The 19,814-nt window shown below is 37.3% G+C and overlaps 1 protein-coding gene across 1 annotated transcript in view; it reads left to right on the forward strand.

The window, feature by feature from the left end:
* The window catches only part of SWEETIE (HEAT repeat-containing protein), a 159,011-nt gene that overhangs the window by 21,675 nt on the left and 117,522 nt on the right, over positions 1–19,814 (forward strand). The window contains exons 7-11 of the mRNA XM_010266889.3: positions 4,080–4,144; positions 5,029–5,133; positions 10,053–10,142; positions 10,290–10,370; positions 13,689–13,757. Coding sequence (XP_010265191.1) covers positions 4,080–4,144; positions 5,029–5,133; positions 10,053–10,142; positions 10,290–10,370; positions 13,689–13,757 — 410 coding nt within the window. The remainder of the gene's footprint in view (positions 1–4,079; positions 4,145–5,028; positions 5,134–10,052; positions 10,143–10,289; positions 10,371–13,688; positions 13,758–19,814) is intronic.

Here is a 19,814-nt window from a genome sequence, read left to right on the forward strand (position 1 = left end):
GTATACAAGGTTTTGAAGAAGGAAGCACAACTGAAGGCTCCGGAGGGGTGAGGGGTCCAAAGCCTAGTATCTTGTTTGGAGGTATCAAGATACACCCCATCTAGCAGATGAAGGATAGAGGACACCAAGCACATCTCAGAATCTCTCACATTTCTACGAAGCCCCAAATTCCAAGCAAAACCAGACTGGGAGGGAGAAGGGGTTAAGAAATCAGCAACCGGTCTATTCTTAAGAGAGGAAAGGGCATAAATTGAGGGGAACAATGTCTTCAAAGGAGAGTTACCCACCCACACATCTTCCCAAAAGTTAATCTTGTTACCTGAATTGAGATCAAACCTGACATGACTGAGCAATAGTGGAAGGAGTTTGTGAATTTCTTTCCATGGTGATGCGCTAGAAGCTCTACAAGATACTCCAGCATCCCAATCATTCTTTGAGAGCCCATGTATGCTAGCCACAATTTTGTGCCATAACCTGTCTGTCTCACGAGGGAATCTCCATAACCATTTTCCTAGTAACACCTTATTCCTTTCCTTCAATCTCCCTAATCCCAAGCCTCCATACTCCTTCCTCCTATTCACTAGTTCCCATTTTACTAAATGATCTTTCTTCTTATCACCTGGTTCCCAAGAAGTCCCTCATTATCCTCTCTAACTTCTTTCCAATAGCCTGAGGCATGCAATACATTGAGAGGTAATACACCGGAAGATTTGCTAAGGTTGACTTAATGAGAGTAATCCTACCCCCCAAAGAAATGTAGTTCCTCTTCCGCACCGCCAACTTCCTTTCAAACCTTTCCACTACTGCGTTCCAAAACTCTAGATTTCTAGGATTTGCCCCAAGGGGAAGACCTAGATACCTCAACGGCCAGACACTCTGTAAACAACCTAGCTCCCCAGCCCATAAGTTAATCTCCTCTTGAGCTAAGTTGATCCCTGCCACCACACTTTTATTGAGGCTCACCTTTAGATTTGTCACTTTTTCAAATAGATTCACCAACATCTTTAGGTTTCTTGCATCTAACTTGCCTCCACTCTCACAAAAGATAATGATGTCATCTGCAAATTGTAGGTGAGTTACCACCACTCTTTCCAGTCCTATTCTCAACCCCTTTAAAAGACCCCTCTCATCCACCCTCAAAATCCTTCTACCAAGCACCTCTGCTAGAATTGTGAAAAGGAAGGGAGAAAGTGGCTCCCCTTGTCTCACTCCTCTTTGGGCCCCAAAGAAATCCTTGACTACATTTACTAGAACTGAGAAGTGGCAGGATTTTAGACAACCCTTAATCCATTTGCACCATCTTACTCCAAATCCGCCTGTCTCAATGCTTCAATCAGGAACTCCCAATCCACAAAATCGTAGGCTTTCTCTAGATCCAGCTTGCACACAATGCCCTTCTTACCCGATTTCTTGAAATCCTCCACACATTCATTGGCAATGAGTATTTGGTCCGAAATTTGTCTATCTTGGGTGAAAGCCCCTTGGAGTTGAGGATTATTGATGGGAGGGCATTTTTTAACTGAAGAGAGAGAACATTGGCTGGGATTTTGTACTGACTTGTTTCCAAGCTGATTGGCCTGAAATCCTTTGGATGGCAAGCACCAAACTTCTTTGGGATTAGTGCGATAAAAGTAGCATTTACCCCCCTTCTAACAATCCCTCTGTGATAAAATTCCTCAAAGACTCGCATAAGATTGCCCTTAATCCACTCCCGACAGTCCTGGTAGAAAGCCATAGAGAATCCATCGGGCCCTGGTGCTTTAGAGCGGTCCATAGAAAAGATTGCTTCCTTTACCTCATCCACCTCAAATTTTTTTCCCAAGTGCCTGCTTAGAGTACCTTCTAAAACTGGCCTGTCTAATCCTTCTACTTTCCATCTTCCTGATAGAGGCCATCTGAAAACCGATTTAAAATAATCTACCAAGTTCTTTGCAATTTCATCCTGATTAGTTAATGTGCCATCCTCCAATTCTAATAGAGAGATCAGATTCTTCCTTTTCCTTCCGTTCTCAATCATGTGAAAGTATTTTGTGTTCCCATCCCCTTCTTTGTCCAATGCGCTCTTGATTTCTGCTTCCACATCTCTCTTAGGAGTGTAGTTTCTAACTCTCTTCTCAAATTAAATCTCTCTTCCTTATCTCCTGCTTCCATCAACCCTGACTCCTGTAGTTTGGGCATATCTTTTCCAGTAAAAGAGGCTTGGAACTAATCAATTCTGCCTAGAATTGGTGGTTTCTGCGTTTTTGGAAAGAATTAACACCTGTGATTTTCTTTAAAGTAAAAAACCTAATTGGTGCTTATCCCCTCACTGGTGTTTCCTTTTCCTTTGTAAGGCTAGCTGCAGTGTGTTGGACAATTTGGGAAGAGAGGAATCAAAGAACATTTGCAGAAAAAGAGAGGAGTTGGGATGGCTCTAGTTGAAGCCATCACCATTAGAGTGTTACATTGGGTGAAAACACTAAAATTATTTGAGGATGTTTTAGCTGTTGACTTGATGCGACGTTGGAAGTGGCTGATTCTGTTCCTTTGAAAGCTGTAATGAGGCTATCTTGGTATCCTTTCAGTGGCTTCATTAAATTGCACTTTGATGGTAGCAATGAAGGAAATCCGGGTCATTCAGGCATGGGAAGAGTATTTAGAAATGATGAAGGTAAAATAATTGCTCATTTTTCAAGTCTCTTAGGTGTGGGAGACTCACTAAGGGCTGAGATTTTAGCTATCGTGGAAGGAGCTCAAAAAAGCCAAAGATTTGAATATCTCAAAACTGATAATAGAAGGGGATTTGAAAGTTGGTTATAAATTGGCTTCATAAAGAGGAGTTGGGCTGGTGGGATTATATCAATGAAAAAAGGAAGTTCAAGTGGCTGACACAAGGAATGGAACTGAAGCCGATTTGGGTGAAAAGAGAAGCTAATGGCTTTGCGGATGTGCTGGCTAAACAAGGGGTGGAAAGGAATCAAATGTTCTGGTCCATGTTGTGATCTTGTTTACTGTTTTGGGGAGAGTTAAGAGAGTTTCTCTCTCCTTTTTATTTGTAATACTTTAATTTTAATAAATGAATTTTCAGTTATTGATTAAAAAAATATTTGTCCAAGGATTGTATAGAGTATTGGTGCTGATTAAGGTTGCTTCCCCACCTGTTGGTGTTTAAGTCATAGTCGCTACTGATAGTGGCTGCCCAACAGCTGGATTACTTGTGAGGGAACCTCCAAAGCTATTTACCCATAAGTCCATTTTTTCTTCAGGACACACATCCTAGACCCAATCCCTCATCTTTCTTGGGTTTCAAACTTCTTTCCATCTAACCAGGTGTTCCTCTTCCCCCCAGCTTGCCCCATAAGAAATTTCTCTGAATTTGTTCCATGTGTCCTAACCTTTGCCTTCAATTTGAAAGACAAAGAGGAAGTATAGTGGGATATTGGCAACAAATGTTTTGATTAGTGTGACACAACCCTCTTTAGATACATATTTCCTTTTCTGTGAGGCTATTATCTGTTCACATTTCTTAATAACGAGATCCTAGAAATAGATGGATTTTGGATCTACTCCAAAGGCATGCCCCGGTATTTAACTAGCCAGTTTTCCACTTTTCGGCCCAAGGTTTCCTTGTAATTCTCCTTCCCTTCTTCCATATGATTGCCGAATAGGCAGCTATTTGTTAGGCTTACTTTCAATCATATAATAGCTTAAATGCATCTTATAACATTTTTAGCATTCAAAATATTTTCTTGGGTTGCTTCTAGAAATATAAGTGTGTTGTTGACAAATTGCAAATGGAAAACTTGCAGCCTTTAATATATATATATATATTTATTTTGATGTAAAAGATTATTTGTTAACTTTCACTTATGTTGAATGGGGACATTCATTAGTGAACAATTGCTAAAGTTCTATATTTTTCATTACCAATATTTTTTTCCTTTAAAGCCTACAGTTGTTTCTAAATGACTTTGTAATACCGTCCTTCTGCAAACTGTATGTGGGCATACGATGACTGTTATGTTGGTCCATCATACCTTAGTGAAAGTGTTTATGGCCTTTGGTCTTCAAATATTTCTTATAATTCATTCAATTTGCAGCAAGTGGTGCCCACTCAAAGGATATTCGTATTGGACTGACATTATCATGGGTATCCTTTTTACAGGTAAATGCTAATGTCTTGGAAAACAGTATGCTTACTATTTATTTTTCAATTGGTAACTGATCTGATCTTTGTTAGAAAATGATGGAAAAAATAAATTCATAAAAGAGGCATATAGTCCTCCGGAAGGTGGAAAACAGTTGATCTCTCTGATTATATAATTATACTTCAAAACATGAAATTAACATACATAAGTTGGACATATTCCAACACCCCAAACAAACAGAAAGTATTATAACTCTGCCGAGTAAAGTGCTGCCCAAGTGCCCTTGCTTGGCTAAGGAGTCTGCCATTTCACTCGCAGTCCTCAGCCATCTGAATGTGCTACACATTTCCTTATATATTTTATATCACATCAGTCCTTCTACCAGGGGCTATCTTAAATGCTTAAAGCAACTTGCATGTTTAAAAGGATGCATGGCATTATCTTAAATCAATAAAGAGAACCATAGACAAATAAAGCTAGAAAACAACTTTGTGGTTGACTAGGTTGATTAGCCATATATCAACTAAGTTGATTTAGTTGATGCTTAGTTGTCCCGGTGCCTTATCATGGTTACCAATGGACTGGTTACTGATGCAGTTGACATGGCCTACAATTGAATAGTGAGTCAATTAGTCAACAACAATGCTTTGATAATACTGTCTTATAGTTCACTCCTTTCTGAGGGCAGTTATTACGTCCTTCTTTGTGTTGATGTTGTATTATTTGGAAATGCAATATGTCTTGTATGAATTTTGATTCTTACATGTCTTTGAATTTGCTGCATTACCTGCAACTTCTATTAATAGAGTAGAATTATTCTTTTTCTGTTTTCATCTAAGTCCTTTTGTTTTTTGACAATGCACTTTACAATTTTGGCTTGCGCTCTTTTTACATCTCTCAGGTCATTCGACTCAAGTATCTATATCCAGATACCGAGCTTCAGAGCTTTGCCATACAGGCTATGGAAATGCTTCGAGGTGATTCTTCTGTGGATGCACACGCGATGGTATCTCCTCCCTTACATCTGTGATATTGAGCCTTAGTGGCAATTTCTTTTTTTCATCCTCTAGTTTTCTAACTGGTGATCTGTCTGATAATTCATTTAAATCCTTCTCAGAAATAAGAGGAAAAACAGAAGAAAAGGGAAGCAAGGATAAGAATAGAAAAGAACAAAACATCATAATAGCTTACTGTATTTATTTGTTCTCTATAGTTTCAGGTGCACATCATCTGTTACCCCAAATTGTTAAGGCTCTGATGATGTGGCTTCGACATTCATTTTGTATTTCATTTCTATTTACAATTGAGCTTACCTTTCAACATAGCGCCAAGTGCTGGGTAAATTGCAAGGAACGGAATTGCATTGTAAAGCATGGTTTTTAAAAACGAACCGGTGACCGAACTGGTCAGACCGTTTGACCCGAACGACCGCCCGTTCTGACAAAAAAAATAAACAATTTAAAAAATTGGAAAACGGTCAAAACCGTTCGAACGGTTCAAACGGTTAACCGGATGGTTCAGCGGTTTGCTGACCAAAATCAACGGTTTTGGAGGAAAACGGAACTGGTCAGGTGACCGGTTCCCGGTTTTTCCGGTCTGGTCCGGTTTTTAAAACAGTGTTGTAAAGTATACCCTGCTAACCATTGTGTTTCGAGTTGGCCATGTAGCTAGCATTCAATTTTATGTCGTATAAGATCTGCATGTACTTGTCAAGCAGTACAATTAGAAAAATAAGGTTTCAAAGTTATCAAGTCAAAGAAAAATAGAAGGGAAGAGAGTAAAGAAGAGAAGAGTGCGAGAAAGAAGTAAAAAGAATATTCTGCTGCACCTTGAGATAGGGAACAGGTTTGGACATGTGGAGGACACGTGGAGGGTGAGATATGTAAGTCATTGGAAATCCAAAGGTCGAGTGAAAGGGTCGAGGGAGGAGATAGGGAACAAGCGATAGCAGGTGAGATTAAGAATAAAGGTAGGGGTGGGGACCACTTTTGCAAGAATTTGAAAAAGGATTTTAAAGGGAGGAGCCAGAATAAAAGGTTAAAGGTAGTAAAAAGGAGGGGTGTTTTTGCAAAGGTGAAGTCTCTTTGAAAGAGTTTGAAGTCCCACAATGTTAGTGAAAACAGAAGAAGGGTGGGGACCTCAAAGGAAGAGTGGATTTGGGTTGTAACAAGGTTTGAGAAAGGGCGGAAAATTTTAGTGGTAGAAAGGAGAAAAGCTAAAGAAGGGTGACTTCGAAGGAAGAGTGGATTTGGGTTGTAACAAGGTTTGAGAAAGGGCAGAAAATTTTAGTGGTAGAAAGGAGAGAAGCTAAAGACAAAGTGACTCCCCTTGGATAGAAGAATTACAACTGGATGGAAACACAATAAGATCTAGAGAAATTCGTCGATAGAGGTGCAACCTCTGAACATCAACATCGATGTTGGGGCAGTAGGCTTGAGTGGTGGTGGATTCATAGATGTGGAACAAGACAGAGTGAATAAAATGCATCTGTTGCAGCTATGAAGGATAATGCGGAGAGACGTCTGCCAGGTTCAAAGCTCTTGATTTAATATCTCGATTGAATACAAACATGAGCTCTGTTCCTATTGCTTCTTTGCCTGTGCTTGGAGATGTAATAAGTGGAGAATAGGAGAACTAGGGTTGGTGAAGAGGAAGGCAAGGGAAGTAGGTTGAAGAGAAAGTTCTCTAGTGTGGGTAATATGGTTGATCAACAACACAGGATGTATAATAGAAAGAGAAGAGCCTCGATATAGGGAGGTGGAGGGATTGGGGTTGAATGGTGAGAAGTAGAAGATCATGAGGAGTTGGGGGTAGAAATAAGGGGCGGGGGGGGAGGAGTTGGGGGTAGAAATAAAATCCCTCTGAACATCACCATTCAACCTCTCAAGGGGGAGGAAGGTTTAGGAACAAGAAGGGAGAACATTAACAGATATAGGGTGGGCATTGAACAAATAGTGGAGAGACAGCTGGTGGTAGTAAAATCTCTTGGTTTATTCAGCTTCAGCTGCATTGTGGAAGCCAATTGTTGAAAGAATTGAAAGAAGATTGGATGGTTGGAGAGAAAAATATTTTTCTTTGGAGGGGAGGATAACACTTATTAGAAGTGTTTTATCAAGCTTGTCAACATATTATTTATCCTCGTTAAGGGTGTCATCAGAAGTTGCAAAGAGGGTGTAGAAAATCCAAAGAGATTTTTTATGGGAAGGAGTGGGGGGGGGGGAGGGAAGGCAGGAAATTCCATTTGGTCAAGTGGGAAAAAGTCTATAAGCCAAAGGAAGAAGGGCATTTGGGGTTTAGAAGGGTGAGGCAGTTATTTAAAACGTGCCTCAAGTGCGCTTAGGCACACAGGCGAGTCACATTTTAGGGTATGCACCTCGCCTAGGTCCTAGGCACAACACTTTCAAAAGGCATGTGGTGCACCTTGCGCTTTAGCCCAAGTGCACGTCTTTTGAAAATTTACGCATGTTTCTGTTTTTTTATGCCTATCAGCTGTGCTTGGGTTTCCGACCCTGGACCCCCAACCAAGCCCCTCGAGGCAAGCCTAAACAAGTCCATATTGGGGTCTTAAATTCTTAAATCCCTATAAAAAAGATTTTATAATTTTAATTGTCTTTTAAAAATATCTTTTGTTAGGAAGATGATTTGTGTGGGGTTGGAAAGCTTTGTGAATTATGTCCAAGGCTATATAGGCTGGCTGAATCTGATGTGACTTTTATAAACTGCTATGAAAGGAGAGGGGAGCAATTGGTTTGGTGCCCAAGATTCAGGAGACCATTGCTTGACAGAGAAATAGAAGTGCATTATTGGAAAAGTTGGAGAATGTGAAGTTTCTGACCACTCAAGGGATGCGATGTGGTGGAAGGAGTGTTCAAATGGAAAATTTTCTGAAAGTCATTTTACTTAGCCTTTTGCAGGAACAAATTGGATTCAAACCAGGCCAAAAGCGTTTGCGGCAATCCGGTCTCTCCGGGGGTGGAAGCCTTTGCTTGGCTTGTTGCTATGGAAGTATGGGTAATCTCGACTGTGGACCATTTGAAGAGTAGAGGAGAGGATTCAGCATGGCTAGCATCTGTTACCTGTGAAAAGAACAGAGGAATCAATTAGGCATCTATTTATACCTTGCATGATTACTGGTTTCATATGGAATCTCTTCACAGCATTGTTCGGTGTAAGAACTTTCATCCAAGGATTCCTTCAGAGATCTTTTCTTCATGACCAAAGCTCAGAGGCATTAAGAAGGCCAGGCTGATTTGGAGGTGCATACCTTTTGCTATTTTACTGGAATATATGGAAGGAAAGGAATAGAAGAGTGATTGAATAAGGCCTGGAGTTTGGATAGGATGGTGGTAGTTGTTGTTGCCTTGTTGGTAAATCTGTTTCAGAATTCAGATTGGGTTTTGGTGTTGCCAGAATTTGCACAAGTCAATAAAGAGGATATTAGGGACATGCTTTGGGATGTCTTGGGTTTGCAAATCTGTAATTTGGATGGTTTATTCTGGTTTGGATTTTATGTATTTGTTTTGTTTGAAGGTGTTGCCTTAACACCTTATCAGCTTGTACTAGTTTTTCTTTTTTAATGAAAATTTTCCTTTTACTATCAGAAAATGGGCTGGGATACCATTGAATCAACTCAGCCTTATGGTTGCTCAGTGTGGAGGGCTATTTGCAAAGCTTTCCATCACTTTATAAAAGGGGTCAGATACAAAGTAGGTGATCGCTGTAAGGTTAGTTTCTGGAGAGATAATTGGTGCTCTGATATCCCTCTCAAAGATCTGTTCCCTTCCCTGTGTATGGCTTCTTGAAACAGAGATGGAATAGTAGCAGATTTCTTGGATTTAAGTTAATGGGGAGGTGGTGTGGTTCCCTTGTCTAGAAGGAACCTCAGCGACTGGAAACTGGAGCTTGTGGCTGAATTGCTTCTTTTGCTTCACAATCAGCAACCAAACACCAGGGTTTTGACAGTTTGAATATGGATGTGGGATCAAGGCAGAGAGTCCAGTGTTCAATCTCTCTTCAAACATCTCACCAGTAGAAGCTGGAGTGACTTTCCTTTTTAAATCAACTTGTGGGGGCTTCACGTTCCAGGGTTAAGTTTTTGGTTTGGACAGAAGCCATGGGTAAATGTCTGATAGTGGATAACCTCAACGTGACAGGTATGGCCTCAATAATATCAACTTCCCACTTTGTGAACAGGCTGACGAGAACTGTAACCACATTTTCCTTCATTGCAATTACACAAGCAGAATCTGGCATCTTTTTCTCAGTGCTGAGCTATTGGTCTGCTTCAAATTCAGTGGACCTGATGTTGAGGTACTGGCAGACAAAAGGATCTAAGAAAAAAAGCAGGTTCTGTGGGCTTGTATTTCTTGCACTGTTTTGTGGGTGGCTTGCTTGGAAAGAAACACTCACTTTTTTGAACAAAAGAAGAGTCCTGTTGAAGCAGTGATTAATTCTTGCATTGAGCTGCTGTCTTCATGGCTTACAAATACATGTTTTATGCCTTTAATCACAGGAATGCACAGAAATGTATTGTCTTTTGAGTATTTTTTGAACTTTTGGCACTTCACCCTGTTTGGTTTTACAGATTCTCATGGTATTGGGCTGCTTGTACAGTTTATTGAGTAATGCCAATACTTTTACCTTCAAAAGTAAAAAAGAAAAGAAGATGGGCCTTATCTACAACTGCTCTTTTGGAAGTGCTATCAACCTTGAGTCTTGATATGAGTGCAGAACTGCAGAAAAGTTACTTGTTTTATTTCTAAATTTTGTGTATGGGATCCATGCAGAAGTTTTCGAATGGCTAAAAACTAGAATATTCCATATCATCTCTGCATCGTGTTGATTTTTTTTTGGTTGAAAGCATTTTGTTAATTGTGTGGTTTAATATATATTGAGACAATTTGCCATATTTCCCTTTTTTTGAAGGCATGTGCCCTATATATTCTTCGGGTTGGTGTAACTGATCAGATGACTGAACCTACTCAACGAACCTTTTTGGTTCTTCTGGGAAAACAGGTATGCTGAAATGTCCCCATTTTTCATACACTCTCTGTAAATGAAGCATATTTCATATGAACATCAAATGGTTAAAACACTGAAGAATATTTGTTTCAATTTTTTTTGTTATATATGCACTCACAGAAGTGTTCTGGTATTTCGCAGCTTGAATCTCCTGACATTAGTCCCTCCATGGTAGTTGCTGCCCTACGTACCCTATCATATACATTGAAAACTTTGGGAGAGGTAAGGGTGGTTAAGTTGAGCTTTCATAAATATCACACTCTACATTTGGCTTGTCTCTTGCTTTCATGAGTTGGCTTACTATTGTTGTTCTGTGCCTTCAGTTTGTGGCTCCTTTTTGGTGGGTCTTGTGATGTGTGGATTGGTGTGATTTCATATCTGTGCGATGTATGGATTGGTGTGAAAATGCCCCATATGATTAGATTCAGTTTCCTAACAAAAAGTACACTGAATTGGTTGTGGGTGAGTTTAAGTAGCCCTATATTTAATGTTTAAAAAATTAAAAACAAAAAATTTGGAGGAGTCATAGAGACCATAAAGGAGTTGTGACAACCAACAAAAATCCCCAGAGGCCCTAGGGTAGTAGCTTCCTTAACCTTGGAAATGATTTTATAGAAACTGCAGGCAAGACTGATTGGTCAAAAATCCCTAGAGTGAGTAGCTTCCTTAATCTTGGGTACTAGAATCACAAAAGTTTGCATTAGCCCCTGCATTGATAATTACCCTATTAAGAAAGTTCCCAAAGGCCTCCATTAAATTATTCTTAACAATATGCCAATAGTCTTGGAAGAAAGCTTCAAGAAATTATTTATCAAAGAGAAAAAGCTATCAAGAAACCATTAGGCCCAGGGGCTGTGTCTCTCTCCATGGAGAAGATTGCCTTCTTATCTAGCTCAAAGGGGGTTACCATTTCCTTTGCCAACTCTTTACTCAATGTAGGTCAATGCAATCTGTCTACCATCTATTTTTGCTGCGAGGGTGTGTCAAATTAAGTGATGATTTAATTTTAATATCATTAGACATCTAATCATATATTAGTTTGTATTTAGTTTGTTATAGTAAATAAAATTTCTAATATTAATAAATATAGCATTGAATTAATACTGAATAAAATTAAGAAATAATTAATGGGGGTTTCTATTAATGACAATTGAATTTATAGTCTTTTTCAATTAATGACAACTGATTTCCTAACTCCTTTTGTTTACTTTTATTTTTTTTTGAATTAAAAAAAAGGGAATTTTAGAGGATCACGATGCTGCTAACATGGACCCAGTCCTTTTATATATATATATATCTATATATATATAATGTAGACTAGGGAGGAGATTTTGATATTGTTATCATTTACAGGAAGTTCCATCAATGTAAATATATTTTTTTTGATAAACGATGATACTTTTATTAAATTAAGGATAATAATGGATACAAGTGTCCCATGGAGAGGCATGAGCTGTTACCTCTCCAAGCAAGCAAATCAACAACAGATTACAAATATGCTCAATACAATCGATCCCTATTTGTCCCTTGCTTATCAGCCATAGAGTTAGCTGATCTCCCCACCCACTGTATTCTGACACACAGGTTCCTTCTTGGCCACTTAAATTTCTTAAGTTCATTCTTAAAGCACCAAGTCACAGATTATGGGTTCTGTAGCCACCCCACAACCACCTTGGAGTCTCCTTCTATTAATAGGTGTTGCACAAATAAATAGAGGACAAGGTGACCTCCGACTATTCCATGGAGCATTAGGCAAAAAGACAAAATATAGTATATTTACTTTGATGAATCACAATTTACTCCTAATTCCTATTAAAGTTATTCTGGTTTATTTCTTAATCTTCTTTTATATCAATTATTAATCTTTTCTCTACTGGTTTTTACACAACAATTCAGTCTCCTGATAACAAACAGGCTTAGAAAAAGAGTTGTTTAATACCCTTCTACCTTTGCAGGATAAGAGTTGTAAACAAGAAATCTACAATTTTGTTTCTGGTACCACTAAGAGGGCTCAACTGATATGGGAATTTGAATTAATAATGTTGGTTTGATTGTGGTCTAAAATGCATCTGGAGCTAGTCAGGTGTGGTTCTATGAGACTGATTTATCCCAGCTAACTTAATGTATAAATTGCCGATGAAAACTTGGAAGTGATGGGAAGAAATTGAATAAAAGAGGGCAGATGGCATATCTGCAGTTGCATTGTTTACTAGAAAAAGAAGTGATTGTTCAGCCAGTCAAACTTTAGTTGACTTGGCTAAAATTTGGTGGAAGTAACATACCCTTATGGTGCTTAAGACTGTAAATTTTCAGTTCAACCAGATGTGGTAGTGCCCCAACTGAAGGCTTCAGAATGACTGATTTGGGTTCTGCAGGTCATGGCCAAATTTGACCATTGGACCCCACTGGTTGTTTTATCTACAGCAATGGAATCTTTTTGTCAAGTTTGGTCCATGTTGGTTTTATCATTTGATAAGTCTCAGCCTTCTAGAAATTATAGTATCTTTTGGACTTGCTATTTTATTTAGTTCCCATTATTGTTATTGATACTCTTCTGTAGTTACTGTTTGTAGTGAGATTATGATTTATTATTTTTTGTAATTCTTGGTTTCTTACATTAAGTTGGTTTTGTTAAGGGCCCGAGAATAGGATCTCGTCTGGGTCGGTCCACGGGGAAAACCTCCTGTTTTCCCTTGTTCCTCCCTTTTCTTGAGGAACCTATCTTGGCGTCCTTAATGGTGATTTGTTCAAGAGATCACCAACTCTCCTTGCTCTTCCTTGACTGAAATTTTCGATGCCTTTTATTGAATAATATCAGCTCCTTAAATAGGAGATTACAAGAGGTAAGAGTTCTACTTTTAGGAAGACTCCTTACTAATCTATACTACTGAATAGATAAGATAAGAACACTGAATAGATAAGACTCCCTACTAATCCCTACTACTGAAACAGAGAAGATAAGAATACTGAATAGATAAGGTAGAACTGTATCTAGCTAGAATTAGATAAGATGAAAACACCAATTTACTGCTGCTGCCGAATTGGATAAGATGAGAGCACCAAATTACTGCTGCTGCCAGCGGCGGTATTTCCTCCCAATAAATGCGTCCACATCAGGTTTTATGGAATTAGTAGAGTTATAAAGGTGTCATAGTTTGAATAAGAAGTTTTTTTTTTTTTTTTTTCTTTAGTTTTAATACAAGTAGGAGTTAGAGTCCAATTACAAGTTGGAAGTTGCTGATTTTGGGTCTACAGAAGAGTCTCATCAGGTCTTGTAAAGAGCATTTTATTATTGCTTTTCTTTCTGCTAAGGTGTAAATAAAGTGTTCTTTTCTGTTTCTACCATTGCTAAATGGTATAGTAGGAATTATTATTGCTTCCTCTTCATTTTCTCTTCTTTATTTTCCTGTTAATACTTGTGGCTGAATCCTACTACATATTAGGAGTTTTCTGCTTTAATAGCACTTTTTGATTTCATACAAGATATATCTTTCTTAAGATTCCTTGAGTTATCATATGAACTTTTGTTTAAATTTACAGGTTCCATTTGAGTTTAAGGAAGTCCTTGATGACACAGTTGTTGCAGCCTTATCTCATTCATCAATACTTGTAAGGCTTTAACAGCTAAGTTCTGTACTACAACTTAAATTTTTCAGTAACTTAGATGTTTTTCTTTTAACCATCATCATCATCTAAGCCTTGTCCTAACTATATGGGATTGGCTACATGATTTCTGTTTTGCCATTCTATTCTGTTCAGTGCCATATCCATCATTAAATTATAGGTGCTTAAATCATTTCTTACTACGTCCATCTAAGTCCTTTTCGGTCTGCCCCTTGCTCTTCTAGCTCATTCTACTTCTAACTGAACTTTTCTTTTTCCCTTTATAATTTGATTGAAATTCTTTTCTGAGATTTGTAATTTTGTTGACTTGTATTCATATAATTTTGCAAAAACAAGTGGTCATTGCAACAATAACATAATTGTACTCATCTATTAATGTTTTTGGCCCTTTATTTGAAGCTATTCCATTATTTGTATTATCTTGGTAGGAAGTCAATAAAATGCGGGGAAAAGAGAAGAGAGAGGGGAAAGAGAGGAAAATGAGGAAATTCGATTGTTGACCCAATACATCACTTGCAGCACCAACCATTCAATTTATAATAAGGGCGACCCAATACAAATAATAAAAAGGAGAAAAAGACTATAGTTCCCTTGCAGCTTATGGTTACAAATTGTTCATACTTAACACTCCCCCTCAAGTTGTGACATAGATGTCAATCATGCAATTCATGCGCAACTTGTCATGCAAGTGATGTAGACCCTTCGTGAAGATTTCTGCAACTTGCTCTTTAGAACTAACATATGGAGTGGACACTTCCCCACTCACAAGCTTCTTCTCGATAAAGTGTTTTTCCACTTCAATGTGTTTTGTTCTATCATGGAGTACAAGGTTGGCTACAATATTGATGGCATCTTTATTATCACAATAAAGTGACATGGGGTTATCAACTATAAACACGAGTTCATCCAACAAGTCTTTTATCCACATGATCTCTGCAATCCCATGAGACATAGCTCTGTATTTAGCTTTTACACTGGACCTAGTCACCACACTTTGTTTCTTACTTCTCCATATGTCTAGTTTTCCTTCCATAGAGGTACAATATCCACTAGTGGATTTTTTGCCATCTACTGATCTAGCCAAACAGCATTTGTATACACTTGAACCTTCAAATGCCCATGGTTCTGGATCAACAAACCGGCTCTTAAAACTTCTTGAGATACCTTAGAATCCTCTTGACAACTTCCAAATGAGTGGCCTTAGGGGTGTGCATGAACTGGCTAAGAACACCCACAACTAGGGGTGAGCAAACGGTTTATTTGGTTAAAAACTAAACTGAATAAAGCAAAATTTTTAAAACCAAATTCATGAAAAACCAAAGTAAAATAAAACCAAGAAAACCAAAACCAAAATTTTTCATTTTAACCAAACGATTCTCACCCCTACCCAAGACATAAGCATTGTCAAGTTTGACCATAGACAAATATTAGTGTTTGTACAAGTTTTTGGAAATTCTTCACATCTTTTCTGGTTTCCCCATGACAATCACCCAGCTTTGTGATTTGGATCAATGTGGGAATTAGTTGGCTTCACTCCTAGCTTGCCTGTATTCTATAATATATCTTGGATGTATTTCCTTTATGAAATAAAGATCTGTTTTTGTGAGATGGCAACTTCAATTCCATGGAAATAGCGTAAGGGGCCTAGATCATTCATCTTAAACTAAGTAGTTAAGAACTCCTTTAGCTTTTGAATTTCAGTTGTCCAATCACCACTGATTACTATGCTATCAACATACCATAGTTATCAAGGCGTTGGCTAGGCGATTAGGTGTCCTTGACTAAGCACCTCGCCCAAATGCCCTAACTTATAGTAACAAGGTGTCCACCTACGCGACAAATGACAAGGTAGGCACCTTGTATTATATCATTTATATTCTTATATCTTATTATATGCTATATATATCTATATCATTTATACTTTGTTTTAATGTTTTGCTATTGAAATTTAAAAGATGAGAGGGTTTTGAGGAGAGAAAAAGAAAGAAAGAATGGAAGTATATAGAGGTTTTTTTTTTTTTTTTTCCTATTCCCTCTCTCTCTTTAATTAAATAAAACAATAATTCCATCCTTGTTTTTTTTTATTTTACTTCTTGAATATTTATCATATAAAGTTAATAACCTTCTTTAGCTGCTAATTGATATGAAATTGCTCTATTAATTATTTATTATAGTAGTATTGTTTTTGAAAATAATGAAATTAATAAATGAAAAAAGATTTTTATTTTTTAGATGTGGTGATCTGCCTCATTTTTAGAGGAATGTTCTTAATACAAAACTAGGAAACTAGCCAAAAGTTAGTTCTTTATATTATAAAATTATTATCACCTAGGTGCTTGCCTCGGTGACTAGTTGCCCTAGTGTTGCCTAGAATCACCTAGATGCCTTGAAAACTATGCAACATACACTATTAGGGCCACAATTTTACCTTCCCCCCTCTTAACAAACAATGTATGGTTGAACTGACACTTCTTGAAGTTTATTTATTGTACAACTAAGTGAAACCTACTGAACCAAGTCCTTAGTGATTGTTTTAAGCTATATGAGGATTTTTTTTAGCTTGCACACTTTTTGCTCATTGCCTTTTGTACAAAAACTAGGAGTTTGAACTATGTACAACTTTTCTTCTAGATCACCATTCAAAAAAGCATTATTGATGTTTAACTAGTGAAGGTCCCAATTAAGTTTAGCTGCCAATGAGAGAACTTTAATAGAATTCATCTTAGCTACTGGGGCAAATGCTTTTGCATAGACCTGTGTAAACCACTTTGTTGCCAACCCGACTTTATACCTTTTGGTTGTACCACTAACTCTATGTTTCACTATAAACACCCTCCTACATCCTGCCATGGTTTGTAATTTCAATATAGATGAACATTTTGCCATATAGAGTGGAGATATTTCGCTAATTTTGCTAAGATATTTGGAAAATCTAAAAAAACCAAACGAATTTTGAAAAACATGGAATTAGTTAGTAAACTTTCAAGAGATCATTAGAGGAAATATGTTGTACATTTAAGGCTCAAAATCATAGCAAAGAATTGTATAAATCAAATAGGAAAAACTAAGAGATTGTAATAAGTATGTTTCTTTGTCTCCCTTCGGGTCTTTGGCCATCTTCTCTTCTCTATTTTTGTTAATTATTTTCCATTTAAACTTTTGTATTTATTGTTACTATATGTTTTGATTAGATTGAGAATACTCTTTTATATTCATATACAATTTTCTTTTTCTTTTAAATTATAGTGACTTGGTAAGTGAATAATATCAAAGTAGTAAACTAATTATCCAATTACCAATTCCCTGTTGGTTCTTCTAGGAAAACATTAAAAAAAATTATGATGATTTTAATGAAATTATGAAAAATTTTTGATAATATTCTAAAATTTTAAATGTTAAGTATATAGTCGATCAATGAAATCGCATTGACGGGAGCCTCTTGTACTAGGTTGCCCTAGTCTATTAGTGAAATCTAAAATCTCACCAACATATTGACAAAATATTAGGGATATTTGGAAAAAATGATTCCTAGAAGATTTCATATTGCCACCTAGCAAATGCTGATCTTTTGGTGATGTATTGCCAAATATTGCTGATATTGTGAACCATGCATCCTATTGGATCTTTTCCTTGATGAAGATCCACAAACTCCCATGCATCCTATTGGAAGTAGTCTTTTGCATTGTCAAATTAGAAGATTTGGATTTCGGTCTAAAATAGGATAACTATCAGACTATAAAATATGGTATTCCAGAGACATTAAACAACAAGGCATAGTGTTGAAAAGAAAGAGAGAAAGAGAGAAGAGAAGAGAGAAGAGAGAAGAGGAGAAAACCATCGAACCATCTTTGAGATAGATTAGAATGTCTTAATTGCCTCTTAGCAGTCGACCCAACTTTATATTAACTCTAAATAAAGTTGAGAATACGAGTATCCCCTAATTATAAAAAAATAGTGTGCTGGAGTGTCTTAATTGCCTCTTAGCAGTCGACCCAACTTTATATTAACTTTAAATAAAGTTGAGAATACGAGTATGCCCTTAATTATAAAAAAATAGTGTGCTGGAGTGCCCTTATTCTAAAAACAAAATTAGTCAACTACCTGTTGAGTGGACTGATTTTGACTCAAAAAGGTTGAACCTCACTGGACAAATTGGTGTAAATTTTAAATCTTTAATCGACCCAAGAAAGGTGAAATTGAATTTCCTTGGAGAAATAACTTTTCTCCTAGAATTGATTTTGGATAACCAAGCAAATTTGATGTCCAAATTAGAGAGGGAATGCTACTTGATCTGGATGGCATAAAGACAGCTCCCAAAATGGTGATACACACGCTGAAGATGGGATAACCCAAGTGGCAAGAACTCGATCTGGTCTTTGTATGTGAATCAATGTGCACTCCAAGTCTTCTATTGAATGCTGATGTTGATCACTTGAATTGTCTATCTTTTTGCTGGAAAAATTCAGAGAGAGAAGAGAGAAAATGGTTCTCCTAATAGCCAATTCTATGTCCTTCCAATCCACAATGAGTGCAAAACCTGACATTACCATTTCCTGCGTTGTCCATGGTCACCTCTACTACTGAGAAATCCTGGAGAACCATGACCACCATTTCCACATCCTTCATAAGTACCACAACCTCATCCACCACTTCTAGATACAACTAGTGCCGCTTGATCAGATGACTGGGTGGATTTAGATAACTTTGCACTTTGAAGTCTAGAAAACATATCCTCTATGTCAGGTAACTTTGGATTGTCCAAATCTAAGCTCTCACTGATTCATACTCAGGTTTGATTCCTGAAAGAAACAAAGCTATATATAATTCTTTTCTTTGCTTCTCCATAACTGTAACATCATTGGTGATAGGTTGGTATATATTAAGTTCCTCACAGAGACTTGCCATGTTTTTTTATAGTCCTCAAGAGACTTATCTCCCTGCTGTAGGCTTAAAAAATTGAAACAGTTAATATATCCGAGTAATACTATCACTTCCTTAATACATCCTCTTCACAACATCAGTCGCTATTCCAAAACACTATCACTAGTCACCTCGACAGCTCACTAAATCTGGTCTGATCCCCTATGGCAGTGATTACCAACCTTCCAAAAGAATCCCTAGATGGATCGACTTTGAAAAGAAACCCTAACAGATCTCCTTCACGTCTCTTGCTTTAGTACCATGTAAAATATGGTACTGAGACACTAAACAACAAGATATAGTAATGAAAAGAAAGAGAGAGTGAGAGGAGAAGGAAGAGTAGAAAACCATCGAATTGTTTTTGAGAGAGATTAGAACGTCTTAATCTTCTTAGTAGTCAGCCCAACTTTATATTAATTTTAAATAAAGTAGGAAAATTACAAGTATGCCCTTAATTATAAAAAACAGTGCACTAGAGTGTCTTTATTCTAAAATCAGAATTACTTAACTACCCTGTCACCCATGTACACCCAAAATAATGCTTTTTCAACACATATGTTGGAAATCTTTCACAATTTTTCATACTTCGTCTCTAGATCACATTGGATACACCCATGTATATCTAGAGTAGTCAGCAATAAGTGTAATGATGTACTTATAATCAATCTTGAATGGTAAAGTAACTGGTCCCCAAACATTAGGGTAAACAATATGAAAAAGAAATTTAGATTTATTATTTCTTGAAGGCAAAATGTCTCTACAATGTTTTCTTAGCTAACAAGTTTGACACTTCAATTCAGACACTGGCACGGACTTGAATCTGGTAACAAAATTTTCAATGACTCAAAAGACAAATGACCAAGATGAATGTGCCATAAATCGACCGACCCGACTCTTACTGGACTAACTCATAGACTCTATAGCTGCAAGGCCATCTACCATACTACTTCTACCAATTGACTTCCTTGAGGTCAAATGACTCAAATCCTATATCACACAACAAGGAAAAAAAGGATGCTGAGTTCAATGAATTAGTAATGATAGAAAGTTTAAGAAAGGGCGATACATTAAAAAGAGTATGGCTAAAAGGGAGAAATGATTTCTTAACCAGCTATGGGGGAG

This window comes from Nelumbo nucifera, chromosome 4, assembly GCF_055504915.1.
Source record: "Nelumbo nucifera cultivar China Antique chromosome 4, China Antique-T2T, whole genome shotgun sequence".
Lineage (NCBI taxonomy): Eukaryota > Viridiplantae > Streptophyta > Magnoliopsida > Proteales > Nelumbonaceae > Nelumbo > Nelumbo nucifera.